This window comes from Vombatus ursinus, unplaced genomic scaffold (assembly GCF_900497805.2).
Source record: "Vombatus ursinus unplaced genomic scaffold, bare-nosed wombat genome assembly UNPS02014801.1, whole genome shotgun sequence".
Classification (NCBI taxonomy): Eukaryota; Metazoa; Chordata; class Mammalia; order Diprotodontia; family Vombatidae; genus Vombatus; species Vombatus ursinus.
This window is the reverse complement of record NW_020954579.1, coordinates 27,688,202-27,707,296: the sequence shown is the minus strand read 5'-3', so window position 1 is coordinate 27,707,296 and position 19,095 is coordinate 27,688,202. Positions and strand designations below refer to the sequence as shown.

General features: G+C 35.5%; 1 protein-coding gene across 1 annotated transcript in view; it reads right to left on the bottom strand.

Moving 5' to 3' along the window:
* BPTF (bromodomain PHD finger transcription factor) overlaps positions 1-19,095 on the bottom strand; it is a 150,423-nt gene that overhangs the window by 96,689 nt on the left and 34,639 nt on the right. Inside the window, 3 exon segments of the mRNA XM_027873395.1 lie at positions 10,185-10,373; positions 10,930-11,145; positions 18,515-18,738. Coding sequence (XP_027729196.1) covers positions 10,185-10,373; positions 10,930-11,145; positions 18,515-18,738 — 629 coding nt within the window.

The following is a 19,095-nucleotide window of genomic DNA, read 5'->3' as shown; positions in this document are numbered from 1 at the left end:
CTGATTGGTCACTTCCTCCTGGACTCTCCATTTTATGGAGGTCCAGAGCTCTCTGATCTCTGCTTCTTTCTCTACCTTGCCACTCCCTATCTTCTTGCTTTTCAGTTTCCTTTTATGAGTAGTCTTTCCCCATTAGAATGGAAAGCCCTGGAGTGGAACCAAGATGGTGGAAGAGCCGGAAGAAGCACAGCAAGCTCTCCCCCAAACTCCTTAAAACAGATCTAGAAAACGCACCAGACCAAATCCTAATTGAGAATCCAAGAAAATGTCACAATGAGTCATTTTTCAAGCCCAGTTCAGCTTAGAGAGAAAAACAGAAATCTGTGAATACTGGGGACAAGGACTAGCCAGGAGTTTGCCATGTGGAGCACTCCAGCACAGGGAGAGGCTGCGTACCTGGACAAGAGAAGATCCAAACCCATATGAATTCACCATAAAGTTTAAGAACAGGTGTCAACTGGCAGCTTTGTTGCCTATTATACAGTTTTAGGTTATAGACCCAGGATAGACTAAGAAGACGACTTGTGTCTAGGTGTGGAGTTTTGGGGTAAGGGGTGGTCACAGGTCCTAGGCAGCATACTGAGAGATGGGCAAGTTCAGAAACCAGCAACAGCTAGCTGAGAGATAATTTAATCTAATCTAATCTTCTTTTCCCTTCCCTCCTAAGTGTTTTCCTCTTCCTCTCTCTTTTACTTTTTCTTTTAAGATGATCAAGACATAATAGAATCACTCTCAGGACTTCTGTCTAATTAGACTACCCTACAACTCTTGAAGATAGGGTTCAGAAGAGACACTTGTGTCATCTCCCCATATTAAAGTTTAAGCAGTTTATCTTTACTTAGTCCCTTATGATTGTTTGTGTTTACCTTTTTGTGTTTCTCTTAACTCCTGTGTTTGGACTTCAAAATTTCTACTGAGATCTGATCTTTTCATTAGCAATGCTTGGAAGTCCTTGATTATATTAAAGGTTCATTTTTTCTGCTGTAGGATTACACTCAGTTTTGCTAGTAAGTTATTTTGGTTGAAGGCCTACATCTTCTGCCTTCTGGAATATCACATGCTAAACTCTCTTTCCTTAAACATCATGACTGTTAAATTTCGTATAATCCTGACTCACTACTTAGCACTTGAATTCTTTCTTTCCAGTTGCTTTTATGTTCTTTTTGGTCTTTGTACATCCAGAACCTAGCACAAAGTAACTAGCACACAGTAAGTGTTTAACTAATTGCTTACAAACAAGTCTAGGTGTCTCCTATTTGTAAACCAGCACTTGACCTTGCTATCCTCTCAAGCTACATATCCCTATATGTCTTATAGATATCCTATATCTCTTTTCCCTTTAATAGCCAAAGTCTGAGAAAAAGTTGTTTATACCCATTTCCTACACTTTTCTTCCCTATTCACTCATCTCTCAACCCCTTGCAATCTGACTTCCAATCTCAATGAATTGGATTTGTACTTCTACTAGCTGAGTGACCATAGGCTTATCTTTTTAAGCCTCAATTTCTTATCTGCAAAATGCAGCTAGTAGCACCTGAAAGTACCTCACAGGGTTGCTGAGTGGAGCTATTTTACAGCATGATATTAGCTATTACCATTACCACTTTCCATATGGACCACTGTGACAACTGGACTTTGCTTCTAGTCTCCCTTCTCTCCAATCTATATTTTTGTTTTGTTTTTTTTAGGCAATTGGGGTTAAGTGACTTGCCCAGGGTCACACAGCTAGTGTCGAGTGTTTAGTCTGAGGTCGGATTTGAACTCAGGTCCTCCTGACTTCAGGGCCTGTGCTCTATCCACTGCGCCACCTAGCTGCCCCCTCCAATCCATATTTTTAAATCTTCCTAAGGCACAAATGTTACCATGTTACTCTTGTTAAAAAATTTTCAGTGGGAGCAGCTAGATGATGCAGTGGATAGGGCACCGGTGCTGGAGTCAGGAGGACCTGAGTTCAAATCCACCCTGAGACACCTGATACTTACTAGCTGTGTGACCTTGGGCAAGTCACTTAACCCCATTACCTAACCCCACCCCCCCAAAAAAAAGATTAAAAATTTTTTTTCAGTGGCTCACTATTGCCTCTCAGGCAAAAAAAAGATTTCTCAACCTGGAATTTAAAGACTTCTACGTACCCATTCAGACACCTTTTCTATTATTGCTCTTCACACATTCTACATTATAGCCAAAATGACCCACAACTGTTCCCTAGTTAATAGGGAATTTCACCTCTTGTCACTATGTATCTATAAAGGCTGTCCTTTTCATGCCTGGAATTACTGAGTCATCTTAAAACTCTAAGCTTTTTTCACATCAACAGTTTTCTAAACATATTTTCCTCATTCTGTATCTATACAGCTGATTTTTTTCCACTTGAATGTGAGACTTTATATTTATGTCCTTATTAAATTGACCTTCCTTAGATTTAGCCCATCACTCTATAATCTGTCAGCATTGTTTTGGCTCCCGATTCTGCTGGGCAGCGTATTAGCTCTTTCCCATCTCTGACTCATTCACATATAGAATAAGCATAAGCATGATGTTATTGCCTTCATTCCAGTCACTGATGAAAATATCAAACAGGGCCAGGGCCAGAATCCTGAGGCACATCAACAGAAATGACCATCTAGGTGATTTCACCTTTCCAACAGGAACATTAGGGAAGAAGTCAAATGACTTACTGATATTCATATACACTTTGTCTACTACAATTTTTTGATAGTAACATTAACAAAACATGAAATAAGGTTAGCTTGGCATGACTTATTCATGATGGGAAGTCAAAATGACTCCAAGAGATTGATACTTCCTTAAGTGTTCATAAGATAATATGAAAATATTTCAATAACTTGTTACAAAATTTTTCTAAGGATCAATCTAACTAGTCCATATTTTTCAGAATCTATCTTTTCAGCTTTTTGGAAAACTCAGTTATTTGCTCTCCTCTAGTCTTCTGGCATCTCTCCAGTTTCCTCAAAGACCACTGCAAATGGTTCAGTGACTACAATGACAAGTTCTTTTGAAACCCTGTAATGTAATTCATTAAAGTCAAGTGACAAACTCAGAACACTTAAGATGCTCTCATTTATCTTGGGTTCAGCTTCCTTTTAAACATTTTTTTCTCTCTTTTTTTAGTCTAAAGTTAATTCTCTTTGATGAAAGAAATGGAAGCAAAGAAGAGACTGAATAAGTCTGCTCCTTTAGTTACGCTTTTAACATACTGGCCCATCTGTCCCTATGCAATGGGTTTATCCATTCCTTATTGTTCTCACCACAAATGCAACTTGAGAAGTCCTTTCAGAGGTAAACATGAAAGAGTAATTATAAGGGTCTCAATGATGTTAAACTATTTACATTCCTATATGGGAAGATCATACATGTGAGTCTAAGAACTTTATCATTATTAGAGTAGTTAAAAGGAGTTTACATAGATTAAGGGCATGGATATGAGTTGATAATGTTGGAATGATCTCCAAAAAAAAAAGAATGGGTGAAAAAGACATGCACAGGGAGAAGGGAGAGTAGAATGGGGAAAATTTTCTCACATATAAGAAGCGTGCAAGAAAGAGCTTTTACAGTGGAGAGGAAAATGGGGGCAAAGTGGTGGGTAATGCTTGAAACCTCACTCTCATCAGAACTGGCTCAAAGAGAAAAGAATAAACATACACACTCAGTTGTGTATAGAAAGGTAACTTAACCCAATATGGAAATAAGAGCAGAAGGGGATAAAAGAAAGGGGAGGATATGATAAAAGGGAGGACAGATTAAGGGAGGCAGTGGTTAGAAGCAAAATAGATTTTTGAGGAGGGACAGAATCAAAAGAAAGAGAAAAGAAGAAACAGAAGAAAAGAGATGGAGGGAAACATGTAGTTAGTAATTATACTGTGAATGTAAATGGGAGCTCACCCATAAAACAGAAACAGAAGCATAATAAATTAGAAACCAGAATCTAACAATATGTTGCTTATACACATGAAACAGAAAGACACAGACAGAGTTATAATAAAGGGCTGGAGCAGAATGTAATATGCTTCAGCTGAACTAAAAGAAAAAAAAAGGCAGGAGTAGCAGACAAAGGAAAAGCAAAAATAGACCTAATTAAAAGGGATAATAAGGGAAACTATATTTTGTTAAAAGGTACAACAGAAGTAATAAAAATTTCTAAAGCAAATTTCTCGGATATTCTGAAATACAGACTGAGTCAAATTTATAAAAATAAGAGCCATTCTCCAATTTATAAATGGCCAAAGGACATAAACAGGCAGTTTTCAGAAGAAGACATCAAAGCTATTTATAGTCTTATGAAAAAAATGCTCTAAAGGCAAATTAAAACAACTCTGAAGTACCACCTCACACCTAAAAGAAATGAAAAATGCAGGAGGGGATGAGGAAAAAATAGGTACACTAATGAATAGCAAGCAGAGGAGTGAACTGGTCCAACCATTCTGGAGAATAATTTGGAAGTAGGCCCAAAGGGCTATAAAACTGTGTACTCTTTGACCCAGCAATACCACTACTAGGTCTGCATCCCAAAGAGATAAAAGGAAAAGGACACATAATGTACAAAAATATTTATAGCAGCTCTTTTTTTCTGGTGGCAAAGAATTGGAAATTGAGAGGATGCTCATCAATTGGGGAATGGCTGAACAAGTTGTGGCATATGATTCTGAGGGAGTACTACTGTGCTATGGGAAATAATGAGTGGAGTGGTTTCAGAAAAACATGCAAAATGAAGTGAGAAAACCGGGAGATCATCGTGCGCAGTAACAGCAATGTTGTAATGATGATCAATTGTGAAAGACTTAGCAATACAATGATCAAAGACAATTCCAAAGGACACATGATGGAAAAATGCTATATACTTCTAGAGAGAGAACTAACTGAACTGAGTGCAAACTGATGTATAATTTCTCCCCTTTCCTTATTTTTCTTCTTTTTTTTTTGAAATATGGATAGTATGGAAATGTTTTACATGATTTCAACTGATATCACTTTGCTTGCCTTCTCAATGGGTGAAGAAGGGGAAGGAAGGGAGAAAGAGAAACTGGAACTCAAAATTTAAAAAAGAAACTACTAACAATAAATAAATAAATAAATAATTGAAGGTATAGTTTTTGAAAAAAGAAGCCCTTTTAGAACATTTTGTGTGAATCCTTGTTTACTCTTTGTGTATTTTTTCTTGGCTATATGCTTCCTGCTTGCATCTTGTGAACATACACTTCTAGAATATTTAGCTCATATAAATTGGGAAGCTCCTTGTGAAGCTTCTCCTCTTTCACTAAGATGATTCTCAACTGTATTTTTAGAATTATTTTAAGGGCTTCTTTGTCATCTTCCCTTTCATAGGCCTAAAATACCTGTCTCTTTTCTGAAGTTTTAAAAGTCCTCCTTCCTAAGTCTAATACATATGGAGTGTCCTAAAGTCTTAAATAGCTTAAAACTGCACTAAGACTTTGGAACACCTTGCATGTCTGATCACACACATAACCTTTCTCTCTTTTACAATCAAGAACTTTAAGACGACACAGTCACTTTCTCCCAAGGATCCCATCATTTTGACTTTACTAACCAGTTCTTCCTTGTTAACTGGAATTAAGGTTTGGAATAACAGTTTCTTTCAGCATTTCATTTAAATTCTGAGAGGGAAAATTTTCAGAGGGGAAAAACTCTTTTCATAGATATATGAGTAGCTGATGACCTCAATAACAGCATAGTGGATTTAAATCTGCAATGTACCTTCTGATCCAACTCCTTCATTTTACAGAAGAGAAAACTGAGTCGCAGAGAGTGGCAACTTGTTCAAGCTATACTGATAGAAAGCAGCAGAGTCTTCTGACTCCAAATTCAGTACACTCTCCACACCATGCTGCTTACTCACTTTGCCTCTACAACACATTTTTGTTGTCTGTATCAGAAATTCAATTCAACTTGTTTCTTCCATACGACCACAGGGTCTGCAGTACACAAGTTATATCAATGTAACTTCTGTTAACTCTCTCACTTCTTCCTTACTTTCCACTGTTTTCCTCCCTCTGTATCTCTACGTATATATGCAAAGCTAGTTTGCTATAAGGTATGTCCCCCCCTCCTCCAGAAAATTAAAGACATTATCCAAACCCATTCTGAATATTTTCAAGAACAAGGAAAGGACTTACTAGTTCAAAAATAATTTAAATAAATATTTATGTATCTATTACATAAGCAGTGGATATAGCAGAGAAGACTTGGGTTCAAGGAGAGCTTCTGATACTTTTACTAATTAATTCTATTTCTATGACTCCAGGCAAATCACTTTTAAGTTCCCCAGACAATAATGTTAGTTGATGAGCACCTGCCAATCTGCATCAGTGAAGAGCAACTCCTCACTGAGTTACTTTCTTAGATGAAATCATAGTTTCCAGTTTTAAAAAATGTATAGAACATTACACTAGTAGAGGCAAAAGGAAATAAAAGGCACTGGGGGAGAAAAAGATTTATAAATAAAATGACCTCTGTCTTCCTGGAATCCACGATCCAATAGCCTACTCATTATCATCCTGGGGTAGCTTTGTTAGAAAGTTCTTATTTCGGGGCAGCTAGGTGACACAGAGGACAGTGCACCAGCCCTGGAGTCAGGAGGAACTGAGTTCTGGCCTCAGGCCAAACACTTGACACTTATTAGCTGTGTGACCCCCGGCAAGTCACTTAACCCCAACTGCCTGGTGGGGGGGGGGGGGAAGAAAGTTCTTAATTCTCTATAACTTACATACATTGGTCCAAGTTCTGCCTTCTAGATCCAAATGGCAAAATATCCAAATACTAACTAGGTATACTGGATACATTGCAGCAAAGCATGTATCCTTTTACACCCCCCTAATCAACTCATTACCCCACTCATCACAGAGTCTCACCCAAATCTTTTCATCCCTTCTTAAATATCCCATAGTTCCCTCTCCCCTCACTGTCTCTGTTAAGAAATTTGCCTCAGATTGCAATAAAACAGTTATGGTCATCTGCTGGGAGCTACCATCTTCTCTCCACCTCATCTCTTATCAACCAGACGCCTTCTACCATTCTCTCTCCTTTATTCTGCTCTGATATAAGGTGGCTCTTCTCCTTACCAAGGCAAACTCCACTTCATGAACAAGTGACCCAATTCCATCCCACCTTCTCCAATAGGTTGCTTCCTCTATCAATCTCATTCTCACTTATCTTCAATATCTCCCAGTCCACTGACTGCTTCCCTATTGGCTAAAAACATACCTATATCCACTCCACATTCAAGAATCCCTAACTTGGTACATCCATCCCCATGATCTTTCATACAATACCTCTCCTTAAGAAGGCCATCTCTACTTCCTTTCCTCACTCCCTTATTAATTCCCTAGTTTGGCTTCCATTCTATCATTCAACTGCTCTTTCCAAAGTTACTTAATTGCCAGATATACTCACCTTGTCTCTCTCATTACAATGTAATTTCATTGCACTTGTATTCTCAACACCTAGAATGGTGATTGGCAAATTGCAAGCACTTAACAAATGCTTATTGATTTTAGGTAACTCTGAATGTCAAGAAGGCATTTCTTATATCAAGTCAAATTTGCTTCTACACATTTCTGTTCATCACTCCTAATGCTGTCTTTATAGGCTAAGACAATGTTTACAATCCACCAAAATTTATAAATCTCTTAATAACAAATTGTTATTCAGTCACACATATTCCACCTTGCACTTGTGAAGTTAATTTTTTGAATCGGAGTATACAACATCTATCCCTAATTAAGTTTCAACATATTAGACTTGGTCTAATGTTCTAGCCTATCAAGATATTTTTGAATTCTGACTCCATCATCAATTGTGTTAGCTATCTCAACTCAATTTTGTGTCACTCGCAAATTTGATAAGCATATCATACATGCCTTTCCCCCAAGTAACTAATAAATATGCTAACCAGCACAGGATAAAATACAGTTCTCTGGTATGCTTTAGTAGAGTTCCCTGGGACACCTTCCAAGCTGACAACAAACCATTAATAAATTTGCTAAATGCTTTGCTAAAATCTCAACTAAATCCTCAAATTCTGCCTACTTACTTCCATGGCTTCCTTTAAGCTCTAACTAAAATCCTATCTTTTACAGGAAGCCTTTCCCAATCCCTCTTAATTCTAGTGCTTTCCCTCAGTTATTTCCTATTTATCCTGTATACACCTTGCTTTGTATATATATTTGTTTGCATATTGTCTCCTCCATTAGACTGTAACCTCCTTGAGGGCAGGGGCTATCTTTCACCTCTTTTTCTATCTCCAGTGCTTTGCCTCGTGCCTGGCACAACGTAGGCACTTAATAAATGTCAACTGATTGACTCTAGGTAAAGTATATCTATAATATTTCACTTATTTACCAATCTAGTAACCTTGTCCAAAAAGGATTTGTGTTTAGTCTGGCATAACAAATTCTTCACATACTGGCTCTTTGTGATCACTTCTTTTTCCATGTGTCTATTAACTATCCCTTTATTAATATTCTAGACTTTTGCCAGGAAAAAAATGTCAAGCTTATAATTCTATAAGTAAGTACCCATAGTGTGACATGGTGGGGCAGTTAGGTGGTTCAGTGTATAGAGAACCAGACTTGGAGTCAGGAAGATATGAGTTGAAATCTGACTTCAGACATTTACTAGGCAAGTCACTTAACCTCTACTTGCCTCAGTTCCCCATCTGTAAAATGGGGAATGTATTTATAGAAAACTGTTCAATTTTTTGAAAATTGAGTCATTTGTCCTTTTCAAGTCCTGTGCTTCTCTCCCATACTCCAACATCTTTGCCAGATCACTGAGAAAAGGGCTCAGCAATCACCCTGGCCAGGTCTTTCACTACCTTGGGATGTAGACTGACTGGACCTAGTGACTTGAGCTCAATGAAATCAACTTTTACCAGCTCCCTACTTACCTCACATTTTAACTTTCCATTAGCCATTTTTGTGCTATCCTTTCTAGTTCAAAAATATTCCCCTAGACAAAGAATTCAGAAGCAAAATGAGAGACTGTGGATAAGTGAGGGCCCCTTTAAGTGCTCTATCATATTTCCATATCAGGCTTGTGATATGACTCTTGAACTCATCTAATTTCTACTTCTCTCTATCCAATGACAATAAAGCTTTCATTACTGCCTCTGTTAATCTTTAACCTAACAATTTCCACCATCATCTTCTTTTCCAGGTAATGGATCCCTTCATACAAATACGGCTTACTATACAATGCTACTACACTCTCTCCTTTAACCCTACTCTGTTTCTTTTGAATAAGGTATACCCTTCTAGAACTTTATTCAAGTCATGGGTTTCCCATCCTGTCAACTTTCAGTGATACTGGAGGATTCCAATTTACCTCCTTGAGTTATGGTCTCTTTTTGTTTGTCATTTCCTTGTTATTCACACCTTGTGTATTTACATTTTGATATCTGAGGCCACGTCAGGCGCCACCATTGGCTCCTCTTTTGTACAGTCTAGACTCTATCTACACAATCCAAATTCATACTATGAAGGTATGGGCATCTCTGTTGCTATTCTTCTTCCCACACTACAGGTATTCTGTATGATATCTATCCTGATAGATATACTTGACAATGAATTTGTGAAAATAAATATTCTAAGTGTGTTAATTATACAATGGCATAATTTCAATAAGAGCTTAAAGTAGTGGAAAGTCTTACATTATATCCTAGACAGTTAAGGCCTCTTTGTAAAAATGTAAGATATTAAAAAAAAGGGCCATGATATCTTAGGATTTTTGTACTAGTATCCTGGTTTGAAGCCTTAAAAAGAACTACCTAAGCACATGCAGACACAAAATTTATTAGTATATAAAGAACTAAAAAGGTTAAGTCATTTAACACAGAGCTATTAGTATGCCAATGACTACTTTGATGATGAAGGAATATGTAAATGATTATAAAATTAAAAAATAAAATAATAATTACAGTAAACTTTTAAAAGCATGAATGGTCATAATAAATTTCAAGCACTAATTATAAAAACATTATTAAACTCTAAATGTTAGGTGACAACATAGCAGTCCAGGATGGCACTATGAACAAGAAGCATGAATAAACAAGTTCTGTAGGTGTGTTTTTGATGACATTCAAGATTTTTACTAACCAACACCCCTCTCCCGTCCCCATTACAGAGGCACTGATACATTGCCCTCTGTACCTGGTACATCCTGGGGTAGCTCAGGAGCCACCTTCTTCTCTGCCATGTTGTTGCTATCATGAGTTTCTGAGGGGCACCCCACTGTGCTCTTCCCTTCAGAGGGACTAGTCTCTCCTGAAGAAGTATTTGTTGTGTTGTCGCCAGTATTTGTTGATACAGAGTTACCTTTATCCCCAACATCTTTTGGCTCTATAGTAAAATGCACAACAAAACTTTAAAGATATTCTTTAAAATTCCTTTGGTAGGACTGGCCACACCTAAAGAAAATCAACTGCTGAAAAATGGAATATCAATGACCCACATAATTCACCATTGACCATTTTGTGGCAATTCTGTTGTACATTATTTTAACAATAGATTACTCACATAAAGTCAACACATTCAAGAAGTTAACACAAAAAATGTAACATATATGAACAAATCATTAATTTTTTTAGCATCAAGTATGTATGTAATTTGTTAGAAAAACATTCTATTTTCTGCCTCATATCTCAAGAAAAGGAAATGCTGGCCTGAAAAACTGAAGGAATTTTAAGCAGATGCATTATTATTATACTAATTATTGACTACTAATTATTATATATGAAATACTTAAAATGTATCAATTCCAACAATAATTTTAAGTGGTTATATGTTTATAAAAATACCCAGTACATTCTTTATAAATTCTTTGGGTTAAAAAACCCTATACTTCATATATAACACTTTTGATACAAAATTTTTAAAAATCAAGTAGTTTATTTACCCTCTGGTTTTCCTTTCTCACAATCACCACCAGATGTTTTTTCTTCTTTGCTTTTTTCCTGGGGTTGATCTGAAAACTCTTGTTTGCTTTTCTCAGAATCTTTTTGGCTATTATTTTCAGATTCATTTTTGTCCTTGTCTGCTTCTTCTGGAATTGGACTCTTAGCATCTTCAATGTCACCTCCTTTTTTGGATTTGGTAGCTTCCAAAATTTCATCTATATAGTAAAGAGTTCAAAATTTTAAACTAGATACGCTAAGCATACATACAAATCACCGAAGGCTTTTTTGTTGGTTTTAAGAAAATGTTAAGAAATCAACATAAGAAAAACAACTGCTAAAAGCTAAAAATCATTGACACAAATCTACCATACAATAGTTAGTTTGTGGAAATTCTCATTTAAGCTAGAGAAGGGGTAAAATAAATATAAAGTCATTAGTGTTAGAAAATGTCAGTAGTTTTCAGTAAACAAATTACTAAATGTCCATATACAGAGTCCCAGAAAGTCTTAGCACAGTTTTAAGTTTTTAAAACTTTAAAAGCCAAAAACTGCACTAAGATTTTTGGGACCCCCTGTATAAATGTTTTTATATACATATACAAACATTGTCAGTTTTTAAATGCCCAACTTAATAGTCACCTCCTTTCTGCCAAGATAGAAGTATTAATTATAAGTCCTATTTTCATTGGGAATAAAATTGTCTGAGTAGAAAATATTCCTAATTCTTGAAATTGTGGTAAAACTGTTTGCTTTAAGGCAGATGTTCAAACTGTCTTCTGACAAGGAATAAAGCTTTGGAACAGGAGTAAATAAACATTGGTTCCAATTCTTCTGTGACCTTATATAATCTATAATCCCTGTGAGCCTTGGTTGGTTGGTTTGTTTGTTTGTTTTAAATCTATAAAATCAGAAGGCTGGACTAGAAAAGCTCTAAGTCTCCTAAAGAAGTTTTAACTAACATTCTTTAATTCAATTATTTTTCTGTCACAATTTAAATATCACTGGTACTATGACAGAGAATTCAGGAGGTGGGAAGAAAGGATCAGAGAGTTAAGGGTTGGAAGGGCCTTTAAAGCCATTAAGGTCAGCCCCTTCATTTTCCTAATAAAGAAACTGAGGACCAGAGAGGTTAAGTGACTTGCTGAAGGCCACATGGCTAGTATGTACTGAAGTAGAATTTGAACTCAGGTCTTCTTCACTCCAAGTCCAGTACTTCATGCAGAAAGCCAAGGAGAAAAGGGATTAGTAAGAAAACAGCTAATTACAGTTAAAAAAAAATCAAGATGAAACAGAGCAGAGCATCATCTAATGGCATTAGATTGTACGCTCTGTGAGGGCAGGCACTTTTAATTAACTGTATTACCAATATTTAGCAATATTTAGTGCCTATCACAGAGAAGGTGCTTAACAATAAATGTTTATTGGATTGGATTAGACTTGATGGAGATGTAGATCTTTATGCATGGAAATTCATATTTCAGCTTTTAAAGCACAATCATAGGTTGCAATGATTTATTAAAAATTATTAATGTCCTTTTTGCTTCAGCTATCAGAGAAAGCGAAATAAATTGTAAATTATATTCACTTGTTTTTAAGACTATCCTGGATGTCTTTTAAGTAATGAACATTAATTTTAATAAAATAGGCTAGTCTGAAATTTCTATAGAAAATCTGCTAAGGCAGCCAATCTATTTGCTGACTGATCTAGTCACAGTATGTTTTCACTTCAGCTTTTCCTACAATCTACAGAAATAAAAAGTTCAACGCTATGACAACTAAGCATTGTTAGTTATCCCACAACTATTGCATATATAATTGCAATATATATTGCATATATCTATTGCAATATATATATAGCATATATCTATTACCATTTCTGAATCACTATAATCTAGAAAAATGCCTACTCAATCCATTCTTTTTTTAGGGGATAAGGTGGAATAGGCAGGGAAAGAGGGGATTAAGTGACTTGCCCAAGGTCACACAGATAGTAAGTGTTTGAGGTCAGATTTGAATTCAGGTCCTCCTGACTGCAGGCCTGTTGCTCCACAAACTGTACCACCTAGCTGCTCCTCTCCCACCCCCATTCTTTTCTTCATAAGCGTCTGTATCTCCCAAATTGTAATTATTCTTTTTTCAGATTCTCTCCTTCTAACATATCACTATTCCTTCCCCTACTTCTAACTCTACTTTACCATAATCAGACAAAAGAGTTTGCAGTCTCTATGAGTAATCACAACAGACTGTTTCAAGCATTACCTGTACATTGCTAATAGATAGGAAATTTTTAAATTACTGAGTCTCTGCAGACAAATTGAATGGAAACCTGCCTTAATGAAAATGCTCAGCATTGCTTAAATTAATTCTAACTATAAATATCTCAATCAGGCCAGGGTCTCCTCAAGACATCCTGCCAGTCTTTACTCTACCCTATAAGTTTTAGCAAGCATGAAAACTGGTAAAAGTACAATTTTTTTCAAAGAGCAAGAGTGCATGATTTCTTATTTTAGGTTTTTTCCTCTTTGATCAATCAATCAATTTCACCTAATGCTGCTACCTTCATTTATATCAATGATTCTGAAACTCAGAATATAGGGAAAGTTTCAAAGGGTCTTTAAAATTACCACCTAAACACTGATTTTCATGGCAAAGTATCAGTCTCAGAATATTGATATTCTTCCCTTTCTCTTGCTTTTTGCTATCTTCTGACCTCCTATTTATATTAGGTTAGGTTACCAGGGTATTGAAGAAGGGGCAAAGCCAAAGGTCAAATGAAGATCTGAGGGAGCTTCATGAAGAGACAGGTCAGGGTTTCAAACTCAAGAAACTCCAAAGAATACTAGGACTCAAACTTAGGAGACTTCAATTCTAGTCGCAGGTCAGCCTCATTGTCACCATGATCAGGCTGGACACCTATGAACTTTCTGAGCTCTCAAGGCCTTTGGAAAACCTGTTTGCTATGCTTTATTATTCCACCCTACATCTCCCTGCTGCTTCTCTTTTTTTTGTCTTGTCTGTTTATTTTCCTTAACCTTGAAACCAGTGTGATCTAGTCACAGTATGTCTCACTTTGGCTTTTCCTACAGTCTACAGAAATAAAAAAAGTTCAATGCTACAATGACTAAATTTTACTGTATTATCTATTATCATTTCCCAATCACTATAATCTAGAAAAATGCTTGATTCATTCTTTTTCTCATAAATCTTTATGTCCTCCCCCAAACTGTAATTATCCTTTTTTCACTTTTTCTTCTGATAACAATCATCATTCCTTTCCTTAATTCTACATCTACTTTACCATATTCAAACAAAAACTGCAAAATCTACGGAATTTTAAATATGCAAGACATGAGACACAGTGCAAAGGGGTCAAAAAGAATTCTTGGGAGAGTTGTGGGATTAAACCACAAATTTCAAATGTATGTAAACTGAGGCAATTAATGAGGAAAAAAATAAATTCCTAATTCAAACAAAATAAACTATTGTAAAATCCAAATGCCAAAAGTAGGGATAAAACTTCTTTATTTAGAGGCATATTTATATATTCTGGCTAGAGATTTCCTAATGACCACAATATTTTCTGAATTAAGAGATGTCAAATTAAAAACATGAGGTGATCTAAAATCCCTGGCTTCTTCCAAAGCTCAGTAAGCTATAACCTACCTCCCCCAGGAAGACTTTGTCGAAATGCCTCGCCCCATCTCTCTCCTAAAAAAAAAGTTTACTTTGCATTTACTTTATACATATTATGTATTTACTTGAATATGTGCAAGCCATTTTTGCCAATAGACTATTAGTTCCTTGAAAGCAGGATTCCCCAGTGTCTAACACTGTGAAAGCACACAGTAAGCACTTAATAAATGCTTACTGGTTAATATTAAAAAGAACACGAGGTGAAGTACTTTCTGAAATTATTCTGTAGCATCTGAATTACTATTATATTATTATCTATTATATAGTAGTATTAGTAATATTACTATTATATAGTATATATTATAGTAATATTGCTAATATTACTATATTACTATATACATATATATAGTACTAGTACTATGTAGTAGTACTAGTACTATTACTATTATTACTAATATTATCAAGAAACTTAGTAGTTTTTAAGGGAGCATATGAATCTGAGAAAGAACTTCAATTCTTTATGAATCCCTAAGTTAAAAAAATATCATTTGCTAAACAAACTAGAAGCTAAATGAACAAAGTGTTAATAGCCACAGCAAAAGTGTTACTGGCTAGGTGCATCTTGGAAGTCTCATTTTTTACTGGAGGTATACCAAAAGAAAGGGTGGGAGTAAGGAAATAATAAATGTTTGTTTTACTGTAATGTAGACTTGCAGTCTGGTTAAATACTAAAGAATATAGGCTGTTGTAAAAAGTTGCTGCTTTAGTTAATGCTTTTAAGAAAGGATGCAAAATATAGTAACCAAAGAGCCTGCCCTGGAGACAAGACCTGGCTTCACACTCTGCCAGACTAACACTAAAAACACTGCTGGTGTAATTATGGGTCAATCACTTAGCAAGACAATACCCCAGGCAACTCTCCTAACACCATAAATTGGAAAGAAGTTGCTGATTTTAATTAGTGAAAGGAGTCAGATCTTTATATGGTTACAAGTCCAGATTTAAAAAAAAAAAATTTAATCAACAACAATTTCATGTCCCTGTTTTCCAATGCTTCAAATTTTGTTCTTTCAATGGTTCCTAAAAAGAAGTTATGTTTTTCCTGAGTCAAAGGGCTAGTTGCCCATATCAGGCTGACTTACTTACTGGGACTGCCACCCCATAAAAGACGGTAGTAACTTCAAGCTACACAGGAGGACAAAAAACTAATAGTTTGTATTTTGGCTTCGATTTGGTTTCTAGGAACACATTTGGTGGAATCAAAAATTAGTTTTTTAAATTGTTTCTGAATCTATTTACAAGGTTATTTTGACTAATCTATCCTACTCTCAAAATTGATTACTGTAATTGAGAAGACAGGATTTTACTTTTTCTGATTTTTAACTACTTGATTCCACTAATCTTGTTCTGTTTGCTCTGTGAAACCAACCCCATGAGTTCCGAACTCTCAGTTAAAACCAAGACTCTAGAGAAATATTCCTCAACAGTAAGCAAAATATCTTTTAAGCTGCCAAAACAAATTTTTCGAATACTCTGGTTTGGATTTAAAAATTGGTTATTTTTTAAATCTTCAACTGATTTAGGGAAATCATTGTTGGAACCAGGTCTTAAAACATATGGTATCAAATTGGTGATTAAAAAAAAATCTATTAATAGAGCACTAGTCCTGGAGTCAGGAGGACCTGAGTTTAAATCTGACCTCAGACACTTACTAGTTGTGTGACCCTGGGCAAGTCACTTAACCTTGACTGCCTTAAAAAAAAATTCTATCAGCAAAGGACCCAAATAAAAACAGACTCAATATTTGTGAAAAAGCACGCATATTTGCAATTCAACAAAAATAATACTCTCTGGTTTTTTGTCCAAATTATCAGAATTATCCAAATTTAGTTGTAAATATGTTCTCCAAGGCTAAATCCATTTCTACTTGCTCCTGTGAAGTGCAATTAATGAAACAGAGAAAGCATTAGTCAAAATATGGAGGCCCAGAAAAAGAAAGTGAGGTAAACATTTGTTTTTCGATGCCTTAATTCTGAAGACAGTGATAAAATTTTCATCCTAAAAGCAATGATTGCTATCCTCATTCCACAAAAGTAAATTCAGAGGCTAAACTATCTGGCTAAAGATAAAGAAGTTCTAATTCTCAGAATGATATTATGGAGATGAGAGAAATTATATCTTTACTATGAATTTTCTGTTGACTCTAAAACTAAACCAATGTGGGAGACTATATGATGTGTACAGTGTAAAAGAGCAATGATTCTGAAGTTGAAGGACCTGGGTTCAAATACCACTTCAGACATTCAGTAGCTGTGGGGCTCTGAGTAAGTCACTTAACCTCCACGGACCCCAGAGCTTCTGCATAAAATGAAAGAACTGGATCAGCTGGCCTCTGAGGTTCCTCCCAACTTCTGGGTCGTCTATGACCTATCACAAAAGCATTTACAAAAGATGCATTTTAAATGTTTCAAAACAAAACCAGTTTGTATTTGACAATTTTCTAACAAAAACAGTGTACTATTAGGTCTATTTTTCATTAAGCAGAGAAATGCTGTCTGGTTACTTTAATAAATGCTCACACTGAAGGACAACATGGAGTGGAGACAGTGCAAGACTTAAGAAAAGTCTCTGGTCCTAAGCTTCATCAGCCACCTGAGACAATGACTGACGGGGAGAGTCGGAGGAAAGTCACGCTCTCCTGAAATCCAGGCTCTCCACCTGGCCAGAAGGAATAACTCCGTGCACTACATACTTCAACTGGTCATGAGGAATGCATACTTACACATTGAAATTATTAGTACTATTAAAATTATTAAACAAATACAAATAATTTTTTTCTTCTTTTCATCAAGGTATGAAACATTATGCACATGACAACCACAATGAACATTCTTTTAAAGTAACACAAGCTACACAAAATTCTTTCCAGTTAAAAAGTGCTTTTCATACATTAGCTCATATATCACAATAGTCTTGTAAGGTAGACAGCAAGAATTTGAAAATAGGCTTCACTTTTCCCTAAATCTGGCTTACAGAAACACACATAAGCTTCATATTATCACTCTGACAGAATGACAATAAAAGTGACAAAGTCAAAGGTAAAAATAATAATAGATCTTTATTGAATAAAAAGAAATATAAAAGATTCAGAGTAAATCTTTAATATGATAATTCTGTGAAATAATTTTTCAGAGCATGTCTTCTTTTTTTTCCCATTCAAAGAGATTTCATTTTACAGATGCAGTATAAATTCTGAGGGAGCCTATATTTGGAGCAATAGAGTTGCAAATTATATTTTATAGATTGAGGTTCTTAGAGGTTGAGTTGTCACAGGTCATACAGCTATTGAGTGGCAAAGCTGCAACTTTAATCTAGATCTTCTGACTCCAAGTCTAGTACCCCAAAGGAAATATTGAGAGCAGCTATTTGATTCTGGTGATGGTATTAAATGTATTAAATTAAAAAAAAAAAAGTAGGCATAAAATAACTGAAGATAGTTCAGAGTCTACTGAATATGGGTAACTAAATATCCTAAGAAATACAAGATCAAACTTTGGGTTTTTTATCCAAACATTCCCTATCATAAAAGTTTAGTTGTAAATATATAATTTAATTTTACAGCAATTTCTACTTGTCCTCACTCCAATAATGTTAGGCACTGAGCTTACACATGATGTACAGCTGAACAGGTTAAAAAAAAAAATCTCAAATGTTCACACAGCCTTTGCATATGCTTTAAAATAATAATTACAATTAGAAACCATTTACAGAGCATCACTAACTACCCAGACATAATATAAGATGTAATTTTATATAATGTCTTTAACAAAGGAGAAATACAAAGTTCTGTGGTGAAACAAAGGAAAATATTTGATGTTTCTTATACACTTTCAAGTTTTATAATGAAATTACATTATCAGTAGGTTCAAGTATAACAGACAAATTCTCTTACCATTTGCAGCAGCCAGGAACGATTTGTTACTTCCACGTGCTTTATTAGTCAGGTCTTCAGTTATATCCATATGTCGATGAATTTCTTCACGCATTTCTTCTAGAGTTTTACAAAGCTCAGCTTCCCAGTAATCTTTATCTAGGCAATCAATTAATTCTGCCAACTGGACCTTTGTGCTATAGTACCAAAGTTTCTTATCCTTTTCATTTTCTGAATCTTCCTCTCTATAAGAAAAAATGTAAAATATTCTCAACACATACACTAACAACATACTCATGTGGTAGTTTACTCATCTAGCAAACCTCATCTATCTTTGGAAAAAGCAGAAAGGAAGCAAAAACAGCAACAAAAAAGGTGGAGGAAGGTCCCTGAGGGGCATGAATAGATGACATAAAGTCCATGAACTTTATTTATAGCTGACCCAATCCCTCACTCAGAACCTATTTATTCTTACTTTATACACAAATCTAACAAGCTTAGCAAATGCCTTTCAAACCTATAGAAAATTAGAAGTCAAAAGTAAGTAAAAAAGGAAAAGACAAAAGCAAACTGACAAAAGAATGTCAGTTCCTGACAGCCTG